The 24,443-nt window shown below is 40.2% G+C and overlaps 1 protein-coding gene across 4 annotated transcripts in view; it reads right to left on the bottom strand.

Annotated features, from left to right (window-relative positions):
• Positions 1-24,443, bottom strand: part of rims2a (regulating synaptic membrane exocytosis 2a) — a 123,508-nt gene that overhangs the window by 33,120 nt on the left and 65,945 nt on the right. The window contains exons 2-19 of one of the 4 annotated variants that reach the window (XM_026293159.1): positions 23,879-24,090; positions 22,503-22,622; positions 20,444-20,543; positions 20,150-20,273; positions 19,379-19,425; positions 18,972-19,084; positions 17,883-17,930; positions 15,552-15,682; positions 14,814-15,006; positions 14,378-14,531; positions 12,436-12,504; positions 10,064-10,202; positions 8,287-8,352; positions 7,371-7,487; positions 4,010-4,195; positions 2,418-2,524; positions 2,097-2,129; positions 742-783 (exon numbers count right to left, since the gene is read on the bottom strand). In XM_026293159.1, coding sequence (XP_026148944.1) covers positions 742-783; positions 2,097-2,129; positions 2,418-2,524; positions 4,010-4,195; positions 7,371-7,487; positions 8,287-8,352; positions 10,064-10,202; positions 12,436-12,504; positions 14,378-14,531; positions 14,814-15,006; positions 15,552-15,682; positions 17,883-17,930; positions 18,972-19,084; positions 19,379-19,425; positions 20,150-20,273; positions 20,444-20,543; positions 22,503-22,622; positions 23,879-24,090 — 2,001 coding nt within the window. Of the gene's footprint in view, positions 1-741; positions 784-2,096; positions 2,130-2,417; positions 2,525-4,009; positions 4,196-7,370; positions 7,488-8,286; positions 8,353-10,063; positions 10,203-12,435; positions 12,505-13,962; positions 13,990-14,377; positions 14,532-14,813; positions 15,007-15,551; positions 15,683-17,882; positions 17,931-18,971; positions 19,085-19,378; positions 19,426-20,149; positions 20,274-20,443; positions 20,544-22,502; positions 22,623-23,878; positions 24,091-24,443 lie in introns of all 4 variants that reach the window. The other 3 variants (XM_026293156.1, XM_026293158.1, XM_026293157.1) reach the window with 3 other exon arrangements.

The following is a 24,443-nucleotide window of genomic DNA, read 5'->3' as shown; positions in this document are numbered from 1 at the left end:
TAAAACTCACAGTACTGTAAGTCACATTAATATGGCAGCTCACACTGTATGTGCACAGACACACATACACTCACAGTTCTGCTGGCAATCATGCAAGAGCTGATACTGAGCACTAGTTTGCATATACAGTACTATACATAAATGTTATCAACTTTTCGTTAACTGTACACTGTACAATGTATGGTTAATTGCACCATACATTTGTTGCTGTGCACATTTTACAACATAACACCTTCTTTTACAGCAGCAGTATCACTCAGCACACTGAAAATAAACGATTTAAAAACAGGCTGTTTAGGAGCCCAACAGGAGCCTCCACTGAATCGGTCAGCACTACAGCTATGATGGTATTGAGTAATAGCACCACACAGTCAGAGGACAGTAGCAAGCCACATAAACAGATGGGAAAGTAGGAAGTGGAAACTGTGGGGAGCTCCAGTTTCTTCCAACAGTCTGGCCATTCATTCAGGCTCTGTAGATGAATGTACTGTAATACGTGATGTAGATTACGCTCATCCAAAAAAAAAAAAAAAAAAAAAACACACACACACCAACATCTTACCTCCTAAATAGTGTTCATATTATTAATAATTATATCTGTCTTACTGTCTTCATGAACATTTTCAGAGTCCTCATTAACAGTTTCTCTCAAGAACAAAATTAAGCAGCATCAAATATTCCAAAAAAATAAATAAATAAAAAGGACAGGTTAAAAGCCTGTTTCTGTGGTAATAAACACACCTGGGCAGCCATTCTGGGGTTCAGGTGCCCCAGGCTCCCCTTCTGCTCCAAGTTAGGAGTTGCCAGACATAAACAGATAATATACAAGACAATTAGGTAGGTGTAAATATAAGATTTGACTAAACCTCAAAATACAGCAGCGGTACAAAAAGGTGTCAAGGCTCATCAGCAATCCAGCCCATATCTGTAATCAGCAAGGGGCAATAATATGGATCCAGTCCATAAAAAGCTGCATACACACATACTTTGGCATTACATATGCTGAGTGCCATACGGCTCTGTGGGAGTTACAGCACAAGGTCAGATCAATACTTCCTCTGGTAGAGAGAGAGAGAGAGAGGCAGAGAAAGAGAGACAAACATAAAAAAAGAAAGACAGAAAGAAGTGGGGAAAACCTGGCAAACAGAAAGAGAAAAAAGAGGGAATAGGTCAGGAATACAGAGGAAGAAGAAAAAAGGCTTGACACAAAGAAGTGACCGAGAATACCAGACAGAGTGCTTCAGAGTGATAAAAAGATGGCACAGATACAGAAATAGGGACTGAGAGAGACCAAAGGAAAGCGTTGGGAAGATGGCGAGAGAGGAAGATGGACTGGTTGGCGGCAGTACAGAAGACAGGCAAAGGCCTCACGGACTCTGACAATAATGAAAGTGTTCTGCAAGTGCTAAATAAGCGAGCCCTTTCCCCTCTTTCTTTATCCTGGCCGTTCCCTCCAGTCGCTGCAAAACTACAGCAATCTTTCTTTTCACAGCACATCTGATTCAAACACACAAGTAGAACAATCATTGCTTTCATTACTGCGCTTCTGACAGTGCACATCACAAGTTACTACAGCAGCACATAATGTGAATAAAGGAGTGCTGAGGAACAAGAATGATTTTAAATTCACTTTGTAGTTGTAAGGATTTGGGAAGTTCAAACTTTGTGTCTTGCCCAAAGCCTAGCGTTTACCCTGTTTTACAGACAGTCAGGAATTATATTAGCTTTGGTGAAGTATCTCAGCAGTCCTGGCACTTACAATAAATCAATAATTCCCTAAACAAACAAATAATATCTAAAGTATAACATCAAATAAAGAAACAGGGAGACTACAGTGCAGTCGAACACATCACTGGTACTACCAATAGCAGGATCCACAGACCTACGAGTAAGTACAACACAGTGACACAGGACATCTCAACTGTACGCTAAACACAGCTGCAACAGAGGGAGGGTTCAAGGAGCATAGAACAAGCTCAGCCTCCAGTGAACCCAACTCTCCACTATTGCAGACAGGGTTTTCGGCCTTCAGAGTAAGGTGTGGCTCTACTGGCACTCCCAGTCTGAAGACTAAACCCGCACATTGAGGTACAGACCTTCACAAGGCTCTGTTCCTTCGTCTCCATCTTCTGAGAGAGAAATGGAAAAGGAACCGAGTAGAGACGTTATGGATGAAAGGCAAAAGTAAACACAGATGAAACATAAAACAAAGAAAAATCCTTTCCTATATCGTATGCTTATTTTAGTAAAAAGTGAAATGCAAGAATCAGCAACAGCGGTAATGTTTACCACAGGCGCAAACAGTCGGGCCATCAAATAAAAAATAGAGAATTATAAGCTACTGAACAGAAACATACTTTCACACTAATAAAATAAATGTAAACAACAAGCCTGTTATATAAATCGAAAGCACTTACTTCTGTCCTTCCCAGTTGGTGGAAGCTGTGGTAGTTGCCGTCCTCGTCTACTGGACATCGGGGTACTGGCAGGACTAGTCTGGACTGATCCACTGCGAGGATGCGCCCTATAAAGGTAAAAGGTAGTGAACACTGGGGTGAGACACAGATTAGGACAAGAGCTGAAGGTGGACGCACAGCCAGGCCATGTTCCACCCACATCAGTGTGAGAAAAATAAAGGCACTAAAGAGAGCTATATGTCTAACAGCATAAATATTGGTTAAAAGAAAAAAAAAAAAAAAAAGCTCCCTGCCACAGTATAATCCACCTATCCAGGATCACTTATTAATTTAGTTCACACATATTTGTTTGGATATAACAACAGGAGATTCCTGATTATCTGAAATGTTACAAAGCGTATTGTAATGTATATAAGTATAAAACCAATGCACACAGCAATCATGTTTGGCACATGGCATGGGAGTGGAGGCATACATCAACTGTAGGAAACTGAGCTGCAATAAAAAGATGCCGTGTGTGAATCGCATGTACAGTCGACTCATCAAGCTGCAAGGAAAGAAGATTTCAATGCAGAAACAGCAGACCAGTGCGACCATGCATTCAGACTGTCCCCAAAAGGCGTCAAATCAAAACCAAAAAGAAAAAAAAAAAATAACAGTATGCCATCACAGGATAAACATCATCAGTTGATGTTAGTAATGAAATCAAAGTAAAATGTTGGCCCATCACTGCTATACTCACACAAGCGTATGAGCAGTGTGTTCCAAAGTAAAATGAGCCAGCACGCTATCGACGGTGTCGGGATTGTCGTGCCTGGGACATGTGTAAAGAAAAGACAGCACTAGAGCTTTTGGGGACAAAAAAAGAAGGTGGCTAAGTGGGTGGTGGATTAGTTGTGAGGGGAGGTGGGTGGGGTGAGGTGAAGTGAGGCAGGAGTGCAGGGTGCCGAGAGGGTAGTGATGTGGGATTTTGGATTCATTCTGTGAGTTAGTCAAAATTGGGGTGGGTGGGAGCTCATGGGACAGGGTCTGACCTGGTTTAGTTCTACCATGGTTTTAGTTATGCAAACATTTAGTAGAGGTGGGGCTACTCTGGTGGCAGAAATAAAAATATTAGTTGATCTCAATGTGAACGCACAGGAACATAGATTTTCAAAAGTACAAGTAGTTATCTTTGACCAGCTGGACTTCTAGATGAAGAACATTAGACCAATGACTATTTCTTTAATTTGTCACTATGACAGAAAGTTGCCTGATAAATCCAAATAACTTAACATGAAGATATATAGGCACACTAGATAGGCAATCCTGAAGGTTGGCTTAACCAACCTGGATACTGTAAATTATTGAACCTCCATATGTCTACATTGCATAGACCGAATTAAGGGAATAACATCAGTCTTAATGTATTCACTGGGCTGTTGTATAATGATATTACCTGTCAAAAAAATGTGATTTATTGGGCGACTTATAAATGTTTCAACCAAATTTAAAACAGTTCTCCCTCCAGAGTAGCTGCGCCTCAGGGAAATGATTGTACAACTAAAATTAAGCTGTGCTAAGCTGGTTAACATCTCCGATCTGGGTCACACCTCGTCAAGGCAGGTGTGGGGGGGGCAGACCTCCCAGATGGCAGAGAAGGCATGGACCTCATGAGCGAAGAGTCGTGGGGGCGTTCAGTGGAGCGTGAGCGGGACGTGGGGCGCTCTATAGTGGGCCGCTGGTCTGCAGAGCGGGACCTGCTGTGATACTCGTGTCTATCCATGGCTCCATGGTTCCTACAGAGGTTATTGAAAGATAGGCAGGCACTCAGTGGGACCCCAGCAGGCCAGGGACATTATGCTGACAGGCTGGACAGTATGGAGGGCATAGAAATTTTCTTCACCCTCAAAACCCCTCTGAGGTGCACGTGTTTATGGACTATACCTGTGGCCATGCATGTTTTAATCCATTTATCCATTTACTGCAAATCATATACTATACTATACTACTATACATCATTTTCTATATCATATCAAAGTTCTTAAAAATTCTGAACATGTTTTTCCACTTTGTAGCCAGTCACATGAACATAAACAACTGTATGAGAATCCAAAAACTCAAAACTTGCTTAAGAAGTCAATCAGAATGAACATTTTGTATGCTGTAATTACTGCAGATTTATAAATCTGCTTGCAGTTCATATGATTTCCACTGAAATGAACTAAATACATCTCTAAATGTAGCCAGTTCTTTTCATCAGGCATCAACGCTTCATGTAAAGCATGACAAACACACATTCTGAAATCTAAGATAACACAGAAAACTGGTTATGTATAATATCAAGTACTAGATAATTTCCAGTTTATGGACTAAAACATGCAGAAATTTTGTACAGTCCCCTAAAGTGAATGAGTAAAATTATTCAACACTGAGTCGGGGTCTTAATGTTAAAGAAAAAAAAAAAAAACAACCTTAAGGTTGGAGAATTGCATATATAGCTTACAATGATTTGATTCCATGACATCTAAATTGCTCTATTATGACTTAAAATGGCGTTTTTACATGTGTCCTTTTTGTTTTAAGAGCAACTCTTTACAATGTGTTTTTTAACATTACAGTTTTGTCCTCCATGAGTAGATGAATCACTTCACTTTAAGGGTGGACGTGCAGGGCTATGTGTCTCCTGTGTGGTTTATGGTCCCTATAGTGAATTAACAGTGATGTCTTTACAGTGTGTGCGACCTTCAAGAATCGTGTGCCGGCTCAGTATGTGTTCATTGTCATTGAGGTAGGGTGCAGCGTGAGGGAAAGGTGACATGTAGCATTACATTGCATTGCTTTTAAAAAAAAAAAAAACGCCCAACCATTATATACATTTTTGGCACAGTGAAGATGAAGGCAAAATCTTGTTGACCTGAAGAGCTGCTGAAAAAAGATGTTCTCAATCAGGAAAGTCATTAATAGTGCACAGTGATATTGTGTAACTTTGCAGGGAGAAAAGAAAAAAACATTGTCATAACAGAAAAACAGAAAACAGAAAAGCAAGCACACTGGAAAACTGTTCAACGTTCTTTAAAAGTTCAAAATCATCAATCTTAAGCCCTTCAAAAGTCTCACAGAGTAGTTTTTAACAAAACCATCATACTCACTTTACTCACAGCCAACTGCACAAATATGTTGGAGCTACTTATAAGTCTAACAGACACCAAAAGACATACTGAAATAATCAATAATCATCATGACTTTGTTGAATATGTCTGAGAATGTGGAAGAAACATTAACTTTAGAGCCATTTCAATCATATGAATTTGAATTTAAATTATTTGATCTTGTCGTAGTCCTTTAGTGTCTGTAGCCTTTTGAGTATGAAAAATTGTCCAGTAGAGGAAATGTCCTTTTCTGTCTCCAATAACAAAACAAGAGGTCATCAGTCAGTGACCTCAAGTAGCCTTAAACATGTTTTATCTACACCTTCTTACAGCAACATCAGCATTAATGAGTTCCCATCATGAGGACGTTATGGCCAAGGATTTATGGGTAAATCAAAGGTTATGCTTGTACAAATCAAACATCTCATTAGGTGTAAATTGACACACACAGCCATGACATACATAACACACTGGAACATTACCGCTTCCTGTACTGTACTTGGATTCGAACTGAGTCCAAGATATTAGGTATCTGTACACGGAAAATCTGCTGTTCTAACACATCCAGTGCTGGAGGCTTCATCACACACTCTTCATCATAAGGTACACATCATCAGGTGATGAACCTAAACCATTAACAAACCACAAAAAAACATTTTTTCCTGTTGTAAAGGAAAATCACCTAAACCAAGACACATGCCAAAAAGGCCCGGACTCAACTAAAAGCTCTTTGTTGATTATACCTGTCTCCTTTTTTTCTTTGCCTTACCAGCTGTTTCTTTATTCTGACCCCATTTCTTTTTTAGTTCTCACTATTGCTTTTACTCAGACAGAAACAAACTATCTGAAAGAGGAGAGAAGGGTTTGCTATTCCTCTCTGGATAATGCTGTATTGCTAGATGCTTATCTTTTTCACTCAGTTTAGACAAAAAGAAGAGTGGAGAGAAATGACCTTCTGTTAATGGCCATCTACGCAATAGGCTGTAGTCGAACCAAGATGGGCCTTAGGGAAACTTTGTGACACTTTAGTAACGTCAGTCAGGCTTTCAGGCTGACTTCTGAGGGCTCAACACTTTTTTTCCTCCTCCAGAGGAGAGAAATGACACAAAAGTCATATTATTTGTGACTGAAAGCCAGGTGGCAGCAGGTGAAACAAAAGTGGAGTCATTTACAGCATTTCTCTAGAGGAGTCAATGTGAGTTTTTTTTTATTTTTATTTTTTTATTGGTTCACCAGAATGCTCGTGTGGGTCCTGGGGATGAATAGGTGTCAGTAGACCTTTATATAAGTGCTTTGAACAGGCCAGCGGCCCATTCAGGCCAGACACAAGAAGCCGAAGGGCAAACACTGACTTCACAAAGCTGCTGTGCAGCCCAGAGTAAGGCATCAAAGATGCCACACGATGAGCAAAAAGCAACTACCAATACCATGTAAAAAAAAAAAAAGGACAGCGCTTGTAATCAACACACACCACTGATCAACATATTGGTGTTGTTTATAATGTACATGGGTACATAAAAAAAGACATCAACAGAGAAACATGTAGGTGCTGTCCAGGACTTCACTCAACAACTGGTATACATAAAGCTGACATCAGCAACACAAATAGCTCCGAGCCTCAACATACAAAGGCAGTTGTGTACCATTACAGTACAGCAACTTCAGAGCTGTGATGACTCCTTAACAAAAAGCGATATCAGACAAGATATCATTTTCTGTCATCACGTTTACGAGCACGCAAAAATTAAAGACGGACGAGGGACAGCTTAAGGAGACCACAAGATGGCGGATGCACAGATGCAGCGGCAGTGCATGTTAATACCTCTCGTAGTCATAGTCGGAGGAGTAGGCGCCCTCAGAATAGGCGCGGGCCATCCTAGTGGAACGCAGTAACCTGACTGCTTCCTCTCTGCAGATCGGGTACACACGATGGTTACGGCTGGTGGAAAAATATCACATCTGGTCAGCATTTAATTTTTTTTTTACCACAATGACAGGTAAAAAAAAAAAAACTGCAACGGAAATTGCACAACTTCTTAATCCCATTACAGACTTTGGCTATAATCTGTCTGAACACTTGCTTACTAAAACATCCTAGAAATGTGCAGTGATTACACATAAAATTAAGGCTAATATACACTGAACATATCCTCATGTTGATAGAGATAAACCACCTCTGCTGGACAAGACTTCACAACCATTGAACACTTTCATCCATTTTCAGTATTGCCACAGTCACTCTGGTCATAGATCGGGTAAAAAGTCACATTTGCCTGTTTACGAATCACACTTGTTTGGAGCAAAATGATGTTTACATGAAAATGAGATGGCGATGCTGATACTGAATGGATGAAGTGTATGCCCAAAAAAAAAAAAAATCACACGATATACTTTACTACTGAAAAATCACACATATATTTATACTTCTGTAGAAAAAATAGACACTTAAACACTATAACACAACAATTATGGCACTGACAATGGCCAAGTAACAGGCCTCTACAGTGCATTCACAAACTGGTGTGACTGCCCCACCATGTGTTGACTGTGGTTAGACTTTGTGGACTTCAAATAACCTCATGGAAATCACTTGCCATAGCCTATGGTGATCTAAAACATGCCATAGTGTCAGTGCCAAATGCAAAAGAGAAAAAATGTGGACTGATGTTTACAGGGTGTTGGGTTCATAGGTGGAGATGCAAAGACGGGGCTTCATGCAAGCTCAGGTAAAAGTCTACCTGGAGTCCTTATGAGGATCATCAATAGGCTGAGTATGTCTGGTTCGAGGTAGGGTGAGAAAATGGCTGCAACCACATGGAGGGAGGAGAGAAGACAGAGATGGATCTGTGATGGCGCTGAGGAAGAAGCAGAGGAGGAGGAGAGGAGAAACAGGAGATTGAAGATAGAGTCAGGCAGACAGATGGAGCGGTGAGAAACTGAGGGAGGGGGAATGAGAGATTCCTCAAAGAAGTAGGATGTAAAAAGACTTTGCTGATAGGAAAAGTTGATGTGACAATCTCAGAGGAAAAAGACAAGGAAGATAGATGCTCAAAAATCAGGCAGTGAGGAGAAGTCTTCCTCAGCTTTACCACACACACAGATGAAAGTGCTATATCAAATGTACGAGCAGCATTCACAGAGGAAAAAAACACAACAGTCCAAACACCTAAACCTGTTTAAGACCATGTGGATTACATAAGATTTCTTCTTTTGCAGATACAGTACAGTTTCAAAGGCATTTCAAGTAGTGAAACAGTGAAAATGACAGCCTCACAAAAAGCTATAAACATTCCAGAGCATGTTTTTTTTTTTTTGTATGAGTTCTGGGACAGATCCAAATTCTCCATGACTCATTTCTTGTGTCATTTTCAACTGTTTTTAATAAATAACCAGACACTGTTAATTAAAGCGGCTGAAATACACTCAAGTGAGCACTGTCCCAGACAATTTGGATAAGTGCATTTTCTGTGTCTGACACTGATTTAGGCCATGCCTCAGAAATATCAAATAAAGTTAATTGGACAGGGGAAAGTAGCTGCTGCCTGGCAGTGCCAAGACAATGATTGGACCCTTGGAGCAACAATTTCCAACCCTCAGAAAAATAAGTGCTGATGGAGGATAACTGACCACTTTGCCTTGACCACCTCCACCATAATAATAGTGACACGCAAATACTGTATACTGTAAGCAGCATTTACATCGTTGGCTCCAACTTTTTCCTGCATAAGTTCAACCTCTTGGATGTAATATGGAAAAAACCTCAATTATTGTACTTCTGCAAAGTAGTGGAGAAGACAAGTATTAAGGCATAGGGAATCCACACTGTATCAGATTTTTAAAAAATACATCTAAGAAATCGCTCATTATAAGCAGGTTGGACTCAAATACAAGATTAGTTATTAGCCCCCAACTCTGCTTGCCAGTATCTGTTCATGTATGCCCAGGCATGTGCATGCACCTACTGAACACAAGTGTAAGCTGTAGAGTGTGTGTACCTGTCAGGTCAAACACACTGTGGTGGTCCACTCTAGTGGAGTTGTACCAAGAAGGTCAAAAGTCAGGTCCAGACTTCTGCTGTGTGACAGAAGTGGACTAGATCTCCCTTGGCCATCCACAGGGGCCTCATACTGACACAGGCACTCCAAATAACCATGAGAAATACTCCATACTAAATGGGTGTCATGTGACATTTGTAAACACAGAAGCACTTGGTGCTGCAGCAAATGGGTAACTGAATTCTCAGTTTTCTAGAAACCTGAGGGGGATGTCTTCCGACTAAGCTACTCAAGCCTGTATTTCCTTTCACCTATTAAAATGCTGTGAATTCCCAAGCAAGGAAGTTAAGACATTCGCTTTCAGTTCAAAAACAATTAAAAAAACATTAATAAAGTGTAAAATACATCATTGTTATATGAGCATGATGGTCATAAACACAAGGAAAAAAATAAAAAACCAAACATATGTGTATATCAGGATGTTAAGGACCAGCCAAGTGGTGTTCTAAGTATGAGTTACCTGGAGGGTGGGGGAACACTGGGAGAGCGCGACCGTGCTCTGTTTATATCAGCTGACCGAGAGCAGTGGTTAGATGACATCACTTGCTCAGGGACAGACAGCGTGGAGCTTTGGAAGTCTCTGCCATTTGGCCGATAATCTGTGAGGACAAGAATGAAAAAGAAAAGAGAAGGACAGACGGAGACAAGATGAAGAAATGGAGGGCGTTGGGTTATTTAGATGATTCCTTATTCATATACTACTGAATGGTCTGCACATACTACAGATACTAAGTTAGATTTCAATTTACCAAATAAAACTTGCTGCTAATTGAACATTACAATACCAGTGGATACCCTGTCCTTTTAGTGAAATACCTAGAGTGTAACTTTGATAATGAAAGATCACGGCTGCTGATGAGGCACATCCGGTTAAAAACAGCCCGTTAAAACTTAAAAGAAACAGATCAAACTTTCTAAAAGTTCTGCTAAATGCCACTGTGCACATGTGATAGATTCTCTATTTTCATTATACAGAGCCTCTCTATTCAAAAAATGAGAACTAGGCTGAAATTCATCTGCTGTGTTAACGTTGTGCATTAAACATAAAAATAGTCTTTAAAAAATCTGAAACATTATAATGAATTTTCTGCAAGACTGATTAGTGCAGTGAACTTGAAAGAGTTCATTAACCAATAATCAGACAGGGCTAGCAGTCATGGTTAAGGTCAGTGCTTAGCACTACTAAAGTTGACTGATATTTAATAGAGTGCAAAGCATATTAAAATGAGGTAAAGAAAGCCCTGACTTGAAAGTTGGAAAAGAAGGAAAGGTAGGAAATGATAAACGTTAACCTCTAGGACCTTCAAGAAGTTTGACATATTTACCAGTCCATCACAGGGCCACATAGAGACAAACAACCTCACACACTCACACTCACTCCTATGGGCAATTTAGAGTCACCAATCAACCTGACATACATGTTTTTGGACTGTGGGAGGAAACCAGAGTACCTGGAGAAAACCCACACAAGCACAGGGAGAACATGCAAACTCCACACAGAAAGGTCCCTGATGGGTTCCGAACCAGGAACCTTCTTGTGGTGAGGCAACAGTGCTAGCCACCAATCCACTGTGCTGCCCCATTAACTAATTAACAGGATTGTATCATGGTGGATGAAGTGGACAGAACTGAGAGTCGAAGCAAAACTAAATGTGCTGTGAAAATGTTAGAAATTAGAATTTTTACTAAATTTCAATTTCATTAAAAATTCGAATAACACTGTTTAGAAGAGACAAGCATAGCCTGTGCATTATTACTAGTGGGAACTTCACTTATAAAATTGCCTAGTGTACTGTATGTGCCAGACAATCAGAAACCTGGCAATTAGTGTAACGTAAAATTAAATGAGCTGAAAAAACTGTTTTTCTTCCCTGTTGAAAAATAACAATGCAAGCAGTTTAATGCAAAGACTGTAATATGATTTGAGAGGTGGTGGAGCCTGAGTAGAGGAGGATGCAACCTGAGTAGCATAAAGGGGTATTCCCTTCACTGTGAAGTGGACTGGCATTGTGAGGCAGTGAGGGGTTGGTGAGAATGATAAAAAAGCTAGAGGAGGATTTCCCTCAGCTGCCATAACATCAGCAAGCCCAGACTTTGACAGGCAGTTTGCTACAATCACTGAATCAATTCTCTTTGTTTCTTAATTTCAAAGTACAAATAACACATTATACATTTATTTTTCTGCCTGAAAGACTAAAGCAAGTCTTCATGTAGCATATTTTCCAAGTTTGTTATACTACGTGAGCACATTTCAAATGCTTTCAGTCTTTCTTCCTGCTTTTTCTCTCGTTGATTGGTAACAGCCCCCCCTTCCTGATGTGCAGAGTGGGCGTACTGCTAGAGCCCCAGTGAGTGCAGCAGAACAGCAGTTAGCAGTGCAGAGGCAAAAGCTTCCTGCTCCCTTAATGTGCTGCTGCTGCTGCTGCTGCTGCTGCTGCTGGGCTGCAGCATTTTACCCTGCTGATATAACTGTACTGTGGTTGCAAACTTTATAACTGTACTTGAATATTGTTCAATTCTAGCAAGCATCAGATAAATGGTGACAGATCGAAGGTTGACACACAAAAAAAAACACAAAACAGCAAAAATCAGGATACGTATATTATGATCATGTGGCCCTGGTGAAAAATTCTGCTGAAGAACTTTAGAAACTCTTTCTTACTTTTCCTTCAGAATCTCATCCTATCATCATTTTGTTTTGATTCAGTGCATTAACTCTTTGACGCACCTTCAATAAAGTAACGAAAATGTCCCTTCATCCCAAAAATGTGCAAAGGTGCATCAAAGGGTTAATAAGTCTTGTTCTGCTCTTGTGCTGTTAGTTTACACTACCTGTTATTACCCCAACACCATCTTCACAATCGTAGTCTGAGACCTCACTGTCACTTATCCTCTGGGATCCTTTAAGGCAAAGAGACAGAAAGAAAGATGGGAAAAGTCATTTACATCCTCCAGTTCATTACATTTAACCATTTTCTATTCTTACGCCTCCCTGTTCTGATTTACTCTTCAGTGGTTGAACTGAAGATGTACACCCGATAAATATACTGTTAGTCACGTCATTGCACTCCACTCATGTCATACTTGTACTACAAATACAAGGAGTCGTACATAGAGGATTTTAGAATATACATGTGAAAATATGAATCAGCTGCAAACAGCAACAAACAATGCTGCATTTCACTGTTACATTTCTACACAAACAGAGGATTCATCTGAACTATGACACTTCTAAATGCCACATGTAATCATTCGATTTACATGTGGAGTCAGGAAAAGTAATACGGCTTTACTGCTCTTTCTTCATCCACCCCAGAAGCCTTTTAAACCCTCCTTGTCCCCTCTCTTTAAGTATGATGCCCCCCCCCCCCCCTCTCCGCAGCCCACCACCTTCACTGCTCAGTCAACTTAGATCAACTGGACACATGTGTTGTTTTAGAAATGACAAGTGTTGCACTCTGGCATTGCTGCTCCCAACCTCTCACTTCAGTTAGCTGAAATCTTTTCACAGCTGTCAGCTCTTTCACCTTACAGTAACAAAAATGCCCAGAAAACCACCCTGGCAGGGAAGCAAGCAAACCCTGGGTATCTAGTAGAAGCAAAAGAGTGAAGCAGACCCCTGTAACACAGAATACAGTACAGTCCTCTAAAACTAACCAGATCCTAGTCACAGAATGCAACAGCGGTGGAGGAAAGGCCATGAAAAGAGCTAGACTAATGTGGGTTTTGTATAGAGGAAATATGATGTAAATTATAAATATATATGTGTAAAAGTAAAGCATTCCAAATAAGTATATAAGTACCACCACTGCTTCAGAGGATCAAGAATAGTAAGTATAACACCAGCAACAGTCACTTACAGTACCCTTCCCCAAAACAGTCACATATAAGACTCACATATAAAGGAGAATGGGCTGCAAAATCTTCCAACAGTTGTACCAATTTGAAATGGAAAATCTTTATAACAGGTAAAACAATCTACTGTACATCAGAGAAAAAACATAATAACATAATATATAATAAGATCAAGGACTGGCAGATTGTCTGAAATATTTCAATTTGGGATGAGGAGTTTAGCAGGGTAAGATTGTGGGTTGTAAATGGGATTGTGATTTTTACACATAGAGGGAGAGACCACAGACTCCTAAATATGTTTTTCTGGAGTGTACCGACATCTGTTCCCCTAAGTGGATTTCAAAAGAGTGGTGGAAAATTTCCACCAGCCTACCACATTGAAATCCATGTAAGGCAGCAGAAACATACACCCATCAAGGAAAAAGGTGTGGAGAATCAAGGCAAAGGATGTGTCTTTCAAGGGGACAAGAAAACACTCTGCCTGCCAGTGCAGGGGGCCTTTACCTGAGTTGTATGAATATGAGCCTTTGTCTGTAAAAGCAGAAGCAGTAAGGGTGATGTGACATGGATGACAAAATACGCATAAACTACAACAGCTGTTAAAGACTCAATAAACTAAAGCAATAATAGAAAATCAGTCGGCAATATGACTTGAAATTCAGCTAAAAGCAGCAACATACTTTTCCGGTTATTAGAAATTAGAAGCCTAAATTCAGCATATTAACTTTAAAATAACTGGGAATCACTGAAGTCCATCCAGCCCATGTTGGTAATACAGTGTACTGACTATCTACAGTACCCCCATAATGTATCTTAGATATTTTTGCATTGATTTATTTTTGTTAAAGGGTGTCCACTCTCACTAAATTTCAGCATGTCAGTAGAGTGTTTAACATGTTAGGAAGAGGGTGTTACACACTCTGCAACCGCCTTGTTGGACTCTCTCCATGGAACTGCCTGCGTTGTGTGTTCGGGGAGGCACGTGGGAGTGGGATGGAGGACACATCGTGTGTTTGTAGCTTGTACCAGTGTGGCTCATCATCCAGAAGAGCCGTCTCCAGCTCAATCAGGATCTGTCAGAAGAAAAAGGCCAAAGATGTGGTTGCAAACTAACTCAGTGACGAAACTGCAGCAAAACACGTGTGCCACAGTACTCTGGAGTTCTTACAGTAAACATTAATCCCAAACAATGCCTTCACTCTTTTGAGGTGTGTGTGTTTTACAGAGAAAATGAAAACAACAAAGATTGTAACCTTGGGACCAAGGACTTTATTAAAGGCTTGACCACATTCAAGAGGATTAGTTGAGATATCTGTCAGTGAGGGTCCCTGATAGCTGGGGTGTGGTTTTCTCACCTCTCCCAGAAATTCGCTCTCCTCCTCCCTCACCCTGGCTTGGTCCCATAATGTAATCTCCAGCATGCGCTCCCGAAACTCCCGCCGGTGCACCGGCGAATACATAAAGGTCTGGTTCCATTTGGGCTCTAAGGATTTCTTTACCGTTTTTGTTCTCCTCTTGCTTTTGTCACTGGAGGAACAATAATTCAAACTGTTTTTATTTACAACCATGGTTAGGAAGAGCCACGAATACAACAGATCAATAACACAACACAGCACAAAGCACAGCACTGTGGCATGCTGACAACAGTGAGATGGCAAAACAACTCAGAAAAGGCATATTTTCGGCATTTTTCATTAGTACACAAGAAAGAACTGCTGAACAAGATACAAAACTACACTGAACAACATCTAGAGGTTGAGTCGTGGCAGCTGGACTTCTAGTTTTTAGGTCAAAACGTTTCACTACTCATTCGAGTAGCGTTATCAGTCTAAACTGATAAAGCAACTTGAACTGAGAATCTTCACAGGCATACGCTGAACAACAACAAAGACAGATCCACAGATAATGCCTTTCCCACAGTGACACAGGATTACTGGTCACCGCATCGCAATTTACTTCCTAAAAATTAGAATCATCCTTTACTGCCAAATAATATTCAATATCTTTCTTAATGCAATGAAAGTACATGGCATTAATCGAGTGGGGTGGCTAAAACAAGCAGCTCAAAAAACGGTAACTCTTCCTACTCTTACCTTCTATCAGGGAGGAAGTAGATTTTGACGTAAGGGTTCCTGGGCCGGCCGTCTTCCCTGGGTGGAAGGTCTTTGGCGCCCAGGATGGTGACGATTAGCTGATGGCCCACTTTGTCATACCACAGTTTAACCTGCAGGGGCAAAGAAGAGACAGCCCGATGAGAGACAGCTCTGGGCCAACAGGAGTAACAACACACAGAGGGAAGAATGCAGGAGAAGACAGCTTCACTAAGTAAGAAATTTGTGTGTTTGTGTCTTCTTTTATTAAACCCTTTCACTAGTTCTTCACTACAGCAGAGGGTCTTCTCCTGTATTTACCCTTTGAAAAAAAGGAAGAAGACGTCTACCTGCTAAGATGATGTCAGGTCACATGCTTGGTGGGGAAATTTATCAAAGCTTAATTGTTCATTAAAACATATATTTATTATGTCAGTGTTAATATGGTATGGTAATGCTAAAAATAATAATAATAGATAACAAAATATTAGTAATATTTTAGCCCCCGTGACTAAAGAGACCCTTCTTCAATGAAAAGATTTATTTTGTAGTTATACGTATGTATAGTATATATGTTTCTGTTTGTCATTAAACATTTTCCCTGGTGGATAAAGTTTATCGAATGGAACTGGATGCAAGTAGCCTGAATGTCAGTTTAACTGAGGTGAATTGAAGTGAAATGCTAAAGAAAATGTGCTCTAAAATTAACAGCATGTGTTCTGTTGGAATGATACGATCTACAAGTGATCATGATGTCTAATAATGTTCTTTCAGATAATCAATGGACATTGATATGGAAAAATCAATCATGCTGTTGTGAAAGACACGTAAGACAGTTCACACTAAAAGGGAAGGATGGATTCCAAAGGAAAACACATGGAAGACAAAAAGAGAGTCCAAACGAAGCCTTAAAGAGGGTACATGAAATGAGAAAGACAACTCTTGTCCATACTTCTTTAAAAATATGATATGGAAAGGGTCTCCACTGTTTAAAACTACCAGGTATACATGCAGCAATGCAAGAGAAGGCATTCAAGACAAGTCAGTAGAACTGATATATGTAACAGGCAAAAACAGACATCAGGGGGCTTATGGGAAAACAAATTGTACCTTTTAATCTCTAAAATCTATAGCCCACCAAAACACCATTTAGACCAAAATATTAATACCGTCTGTCTGTAGGTTTGCAACATGTTTTTGGAAAATTTCACCTTGAAACTTCCTGATTTCTGGTAGTACGCATGGGCCAATCATGAACTATTCAAATATACAGTATGTGTGTGTCTTTAGAATGTGAATAGAATAGAATTGAATAATTATCCAAAATGTGCAAGCTTTTTCAAAAGTACACACATACTGCAAACACAAACACACACACACACACACACACACACACACACAAAATAAACATTAGTCCATACATCTGCTTAGACACCTCTTGAATTTCACAGCACACAGTCCATATCTTAGCAGACAAATACATGCATGAACAACATTCTCACATCATCCATGTAAAGTTTGTTGAGGGGAAAGGCAAAATAACATATCCAATGTTCAGAGCAGGAGTATTAACCTTCAGCTTAATTGAATCAAGAATACACAGGTACACAAAATGGTTCCAGTGCATATTAAAAAACAAAAAAACACAGAAAAGACAGACTGATATAAAAGATAGTAGATTAAAAGAGGCTGTTGCATTCAAGGAAAGCCTTCAAAGCTTTCCTTTACAGGAGGTACAATTTGCTTATTCATTAACTGTCCACTGGAAGGGAAAACGCAATTTGGTATCAAAAACAAGATGGTGAACTTGGTAGATTTCACTGCCCCATGCAACCCCAGACAGATCAACCCTGATCTTCTAATTAACATTACTTCAACTCAGACATGGAGGAGTCTGTGTGTGTTATCAAGGCCTGGGTTCATGTCACACTGAAGCAGAAAACAATCCAAGTCCTTTGTCCAACAATAATTAATGGAGACACCCTCCTGCATTGCCATGGGGAGTTCCCAAAACAATACTACCCAAGATAGTAGGCTGGACTATCAGGCAATGGGAGAGTGTCTCTTAAAATGCGTTCAGATTAGTTCAGCATGCATTACCTAGGAATAATGATGTAAATGGGTTAAAATGATTAAGAATAATCTTCATCATAATGGTGATACCAAGAAATCAAAGAGAATAAAAATGACACAATGCACTGCACTGAGGGAAACTTTAAGCTGCCATTTCCCTGGGAATGCATTTTCCAGAGCATGAGAACAGAAAAAAGGCCAGTCAACAGTCAATGAGCAAAGACCAAATAGAGATTGTGCCCTTCAGACAGGGCCCATTACCTGGACCCTAGGGGCAAAAGGCGTTGTTCTTCTACTAAGGCTTTGGCTCTGGATAAGCAAAATTAAACAGCAAAAAAAGAAAAGAAAAGAAAATGCAATAAAACCAAAACCTCACAAAATAACCCAAAACTCACAGTATACACTAAATACAACTATATAACTTTAGTTTTAGATGAGAGACTTCTTTCATTTGTGTCCTTGTTTTTCTGCTTCTTTCTACTATATCAAGAATCATGTGTCCCTGAGCTTCTTTGCTCTGTTCTGTCTAGGCCTTTGCAGCAAATTATCAGTGGCTCATAATTATATCCTCTCTTTCTTCTCTGGACCTTTTCTCCTCTGCCTCAGAGCTTGCGTCACAGTGACGTTAACCCCTGTTGTTATCCATAAACACAATTTAAAGATCGATCCAAAAATATCACACAACGTTTTTTTACTGTGTGTTGAATATTAGTGCTTAGCTGTTTTTAATATTCACGGTCAGCTCTCTCATTTGAGATACAGAATATAGGAGGTATGTGGACAAGAAAAGAGTCTGCAGACTGATTAGCTAACAGGGTCCTCTTGTCATACATTTCAGTGAAGTCTGCCTGACTCTATAGTGCAGTTAGTGAATACTGACATTCAATTAAAACGTTAGTCCCAACCTTAGACCCACTTTTTCTTCATAAATATTGATGTTGTGAGAAAAACATGCCCCTGTAGCTGTTACCCAGATGCTGCAGCGATTTCCCTTGTGGATCCTAAATTTTAGAGTTAATTTATCTCTTGCTTTAATGCAATCCGTTACCCATTTACCCCAGGAGGGCTTTTATACTAGATAATGGACAATGCACACAGTAACCTGATGTACAGTCCTGTGCTAAATTGATAAAGGGCAAGCTGACCAGGCAGAGTGAGAGAAGCTGTGCCTAGTGGCTATTGCAATAGTTTAAACTGGGATTTTAGTTACATTTTGAGTCAAATAATGAATGCACAATATCACTAACCCATCTTATTCATGTGACCTACACAGTGGTCAAAGCAATGTAACAGTGTAGTCCCTCCAGATGATTTCACATGTAGTCTTTATGTCATGCCGTGGTCACTTACTGAGAGCTGTCCTGACAGGTACTGGGGGGCGTCCCTCAGCATGCTGGGACTCATAGGGGATGTGACAGAGATGGACGGGCGATCCATCTTCTGAGACTCAAAAGAACTCGAACCTGACAGTGCACAAATGAGACACATTATTCAGTAGTAGATGCTGGTTTTAGTTTGGAGTTTTAGTAACATAAAAGACATAAAATGGGAGAGGCAGATGGTCGTAAAATAGGAAGACAAACAAGAAGAGCGACATAAAGAGGGCAAGAGACGATGCCATCAGAAAACTGAAATATACAGTATAGAGGCAGAGTAACCAAAACAACTGCCTAAGACTTTCCCTTTACTTTATGTTTCTAGGCAGATTAGATAAAAATGGGAGGATGAAAATGGTCAAAGATCTTGATAATACTCACTTGATTCCAGTTGTGCATGTGTGCTGTCTGGTATCCTTGGAATATCTCTAAAGAAAAAAAAAAGGCTGAATGTGTGACATAAAAGAGATGAAGTGGATAGAGAGAATCAATTTGACCCAAAATTGAATGCACTGTGCTTTAATGACCATAAGCTGCACATTAGTCTTCATTCACCCAGCAGCTCCCCCAACTGCATAAAGAAGGTCAGATATACAATAGCACTTCACACAGCAAAGGTGCTGTTATTTCTCCTCACAATTTTCTTTACTTTTGAAAACAATTGGAGGAGAGAATACAAGTCAAGTGAGAGGGCTTTCGTTTTGCTGGGTGGTGCTGTTCAGTGCCATGTGAGACCTGGGCCGATAAAGCTGGATCCAGAGGGATGAGAGAACAGATGTTGAATAAACAAACCGGCTCCCATTCCTTCACAAACACATTCTTCGAGAACCTGTATATTTGATTTCCCTCTTCAAGTCTCCCTGTTATATAGATTTAAATATAATTCAAAGTTCTTCTGAGTCATATATGTAGTGGTGTGGCATGAATGAGCTACACACATACTTTAAATACAGTAATGGCTTTTAAAGAAAGACTCTCAATAGAGTGGATTAGGGTAAGTGGAATCAGTCTGATGCTCTAATTAGTTTTAATTAGGGATGTTCATCTTGTTTATGTATGTACTGTATGCTGTAAAGAAATATGTAGATATGGTTCACAAGAACTGCCTTGTGGAGTGAAAAGTATACTGTATCACCTATTGTGCGCTCTCACCCTATAGGCCGTGAGACCACCAGCTCCACCTGAGGCTCAGGCTTAGATTCTAGTATGATATTGTAAACTTCTTTAAATGTGGCTCCTTGTAAAAGCTTCCCATTCCACTCCAGCACCTGGTCACCTGAAAAATTAAACACCAGAAAAATTGAATGTCTTAAGGAATATGTAGATCTGTGATGCTGGTGCTGTCACTATTGTCAACATATACTGTATATCATTATGCACTTCTAGAGCATACTGAATATGATGAAATCCACTCATTTAATTTCTAAATGTTTGTGTTTTCATTACCTGGTCTGAGGTGTCCAACAGTGTCTGCCAGACTTCCTTTCCTCACTTTAGTGATGAAAGCACAAAGTCTACCAGATTCTGTCATCTTGCCTCCCACCACCTGTAGAAGCAGAAGGGTGACTGGATTTAGCAGTGAAATGAAAACGAAATAGATTCTTATCACACGACACCATCAGGTGTCTTACTGATCCCAGGTTCATTTTCCAGGACAACAAGCCCATTCATGAAAACCTATTTTCAGAGGCAAGAAGCACCAGGAGTCCTGCAGCAGATGGTCTGACCCCCACAGAGCTCTGATCCTGGCAGTGTGGAGTCAGTCTGGGATCACATGAAGAGACACAAACACTGCGACAACCTGAATCTACAGAACTGCAGCAGCTTCTCCAAGGTGCTGCAGGTCAAACTACAAAGAACTGCTGCTGATTAGATTAAGACTTAGATTTCTGCTAATATTGATTAGATTTAGGTTTGGTTCACTTAATTGCACTTTGTATGAAGCTAATTGATAAAAATTAATAAAGATTTTTGTAATTTATATTAAAAGCATCCCCTGTGTATTTTAGTGCCACAAACATGTTTGTAAACCAAACTTTGACCGTTTGTGCTCATCTGCAGCACATAGCATGTTAACGCTTTATACTGTCACCCTTCATAGATGCTCTAGGAGTTAGTGAGGACACTTATGAAGATGCATGCGTGTTGCAACACATAATTATTGTCAAAGTATCCTGTTAATGTTAAAGCTTAAGCTCCTGCCTGCAAGGTATGAATCCTCAATAAATGCATTACAAGGCAAATAAATGTCTGTTGTTTTGTTTTTTTTAATGTCCACGGCTATGGTTTCTTCCTCAGAGTAACACTCTGGTCCTGCTCTGTGGTTCTGTAACAGTGCAGGGCCGTGGGCTAGAGCTGTACTGTACAGTCTTCAGCTGCTGTACTCCACTCTACTCAGCTTACATGGGCATCATACAAATAAAAATCCCTCTTAATGGCAGCTGAATGCCAACATACAAAGGAGCTTAGGGAAGTCTGCTAAATGAAATGGCTTTATGTAACAGGCAGGAGCCAGAGAGGGAGGCTTGCAAAGGAAAAGAGAAAGAGAGATGGAGAGTGATGCTGAGGCTGGCAGCCTGACTGATGGACTGACTGGCTGGATTGCCGAGTTGGTTGGCTGCTGCTGAGCAGACAGAAAACACACAGAGGTTCTGAGCAGACACAAACATGCCATTTCAGGAGGCTCATTCAATCAGTAATGATTTTTCCCTATCTTGCTGATCTCCGTTCTCGCTCCTCATGGTCAACCACACTTGTCTGGACTGCTTAGCTGTTGTTGTTGTTGTTTTTTTTAACCAGTGCACATTGCCTACAGATTTGTACAACAGTTCAATTTAAAAAAAGAGAAACAGAAATAGCAAACATCTTTGCGTTAAAAATAAAGTAACTGCAATTAAATAACAAAAAGACTGAAAAGGAATATTTACCAAGAAGCATGTAATAATATGATATCAGCAAATATGTGGAAACTGTGGTGGTACATTTCAGTACATGAACAATGTAATAACTGGGAAGAAAATATATTGTTATATGTTAAATTCAGGCAATGACAATACTGTTATTGGAATAACTTGTTCCTTCTAAGAGGCTGAAAGCAGTTCATTGAAGCAGTTCAAAGTGAGTACAGAAAATTATAGAGCTCAATAATAAATATATTTTGTTAATATTAATTAAGAATGTAATCAAGTTTCTAATGAATATTCATACTAAGCAGCATTATGATGTCATCAATAATTGGAAGCCAAGAAGAAAATCAGAGCCTTTTATAACAGAATTCACAGCTGAAAGTTATACTGTTTGCTAAAATAATTGCATATGAACAATAGAGTCACATTTTCCCAGAATGGAACATATTTTGTTTCATTTTGTTTTAATATATCATTTTAAAAGTACAATGATTGTGCACCAGGATAAAACCAAATGGCCCAGAGCAAAAAATGTGTCACCAGTGTGTTTTGCATCACACATTCAGACAGTCAGGTAAACAGACACTTGATTAGCTCACCTTAAGACCAAGCAGTGCTCCTGAGTCTCGAGGCACACTTCCATCTTTCATGCGCTTGTTGAGTAAAATACGCCCTATTAGGCGATCCCCATCTTTGGACGGCTGCCATGTTACTGGGTGCTACAAGGTCAGAGCAACAACACACCTTTTGTTTAACACCCCATCTACTTGAATTTGATCACTTCACATTAAAGCAGACAACTGTCCATAGTCAAGGGGGACATGAGGGTAATACTAATTCACTCAAGGAAGAAAGTTCACACAAGCTCTGTGGACTCATCAAGATGTTTTTTTAGACAAGATGCGCTTAATCCTAAGCATAACCAAGGACCCATTACTGATGAAAAACTGACAACATTTACAACAAAATCCAACTCTTAATTAAAACGTGACAAAAGTGCTTCCAGAGTTTGTGTGAACCAGCCAGTGTGAGGGTGGAGTGAGCTTCATGCAACGCCCCATGCAGAGTAAAGCAAGCAGTCCCAACACTCCTCCTCAAATCAGCTCTTCTAAGCAGCAAGACCAGAGTCTCACTCCAGTGCTTCACTAGACACATACAACCAACATCAACTGGAGTAGTGAGGGGAAAGCAGACAACAAAAAGGGGGGGGGGGAAGGTCATCTATAATACAAGAACAAAAGAGGGAAATCATGAGGTGTCAGTTTCATAATCAAAAAGGATGAAAAACAGACAACACAGAATAAAGCCATGAGACACAGATAAGGTGAAATCAGAGATGCTGCAGTGGAAGGGAAAAAAGAAAAACAAATATTTAATTTTTTAATGCAAAACAAATCCAATTTTCCCTGTTGTGTGTGTTTACAATCATTTTAGTTTTGCTATAGAAGTGAGTGGAAAGTTGGGCAGGAGGCAGGTTCTGTCTGGACTGGGTGCTGTGGGGTAGGGCAGCAGAGTGAGGGGGGCGGGTCTGAGTAAAGGTGTTCCTACTACACTAAAGAGGACCGCTGCAGAGCAAGAACACAACATATGGAGGAGAATGAGCATGCAACTAGAAGAGACCCACATTCCTTGGTTTGTGTCTGTGTGTCATTGCTCTTCTTTTACAACTACTGTGAGATGTGTAGTTTCTGTTTGGGGAGCAAAACAGCAAGTACAAGTAGCAAGCAAAGAGGGTGCCCCTAAAAGACCTTTTCAGCAACACCAAGCAAGGTGGAGCCAAAAGTAACCGAAAAACAAATAGAACGGAATCGCAAGAGAAATCAATTTATACAACGTAAAATAAAAAACAAAAAAACAAAACCAAAAAAAAAAAAACAAACATCTCACCTATTTACACTTAGTGACAGAGAGCAAACAAAGACTGGATGGGTAGGTCATAAATAATAACAAAATGCAGGCTAGATTGTCTCAGTACCTTCTCACTATGGCTATGCTCCTCGTTTAGGGTAGTGCTACTGCACGTATCAACTCCCGAGTCTTTAACCTGTGGTTCACACCATGCCAAGTCCTCTTCAAATGAGTGTCCCCCAAAGCGCACCATTTTCTTTTGCCTCTCAGATAAGGTGTGTGTTGGCTCGGACATAAATGCCTGCTCAATAGTTTTTCTTTTTCCCCTTTGACTGTCCCCTACAGGTGTGGGATAAAAACAGAAAGAAAAACAGAAAAACAACATGCAAAGGTGTAAATAAAATGAAGGAAACATGAAATGACAAAAGACTCCGGGAGAAGAGGGGATGGGGGAGGAGAGAGACAGAGAGAGGGAGAGAGAGATGGGGTAAAGGGCAGGGGGCAAGGGTCAAGGCAGGGCTCCACATGTCTCACCAAAGACATTGGGGAGGCCTCGCTGCTATGCCAAGATGCATGGTCCCACCAATGGCCATCCAAATCTCCTGTAAGGTGGGGGTAAGGGGCGCACATACACGAGAGAGGACAGCAAGAGGGACCAGTGAGGACACCACAAACTACAACGTACAGACATT

Source organism: Mastacembelus armatus, chromosome 16, assembly GCF_900324485.2.
Source record: "Mastacembelus armatus chromosome 16, fMasArm1.2, whole genome shotgun sequence".
Classification (NCBI taxonomy): domain Eukaryota; kingdom Metazoa; phylum Chordata; class Actinopteri; order Synbranchiformes; family Mastacembelidae; genus Mastacembelus; species Mastacembelus armatus.
Note: the sequence above shows the minus strand (reverse complement) of the source record. Positions and strands in the feature narration are given on the sequence as shown.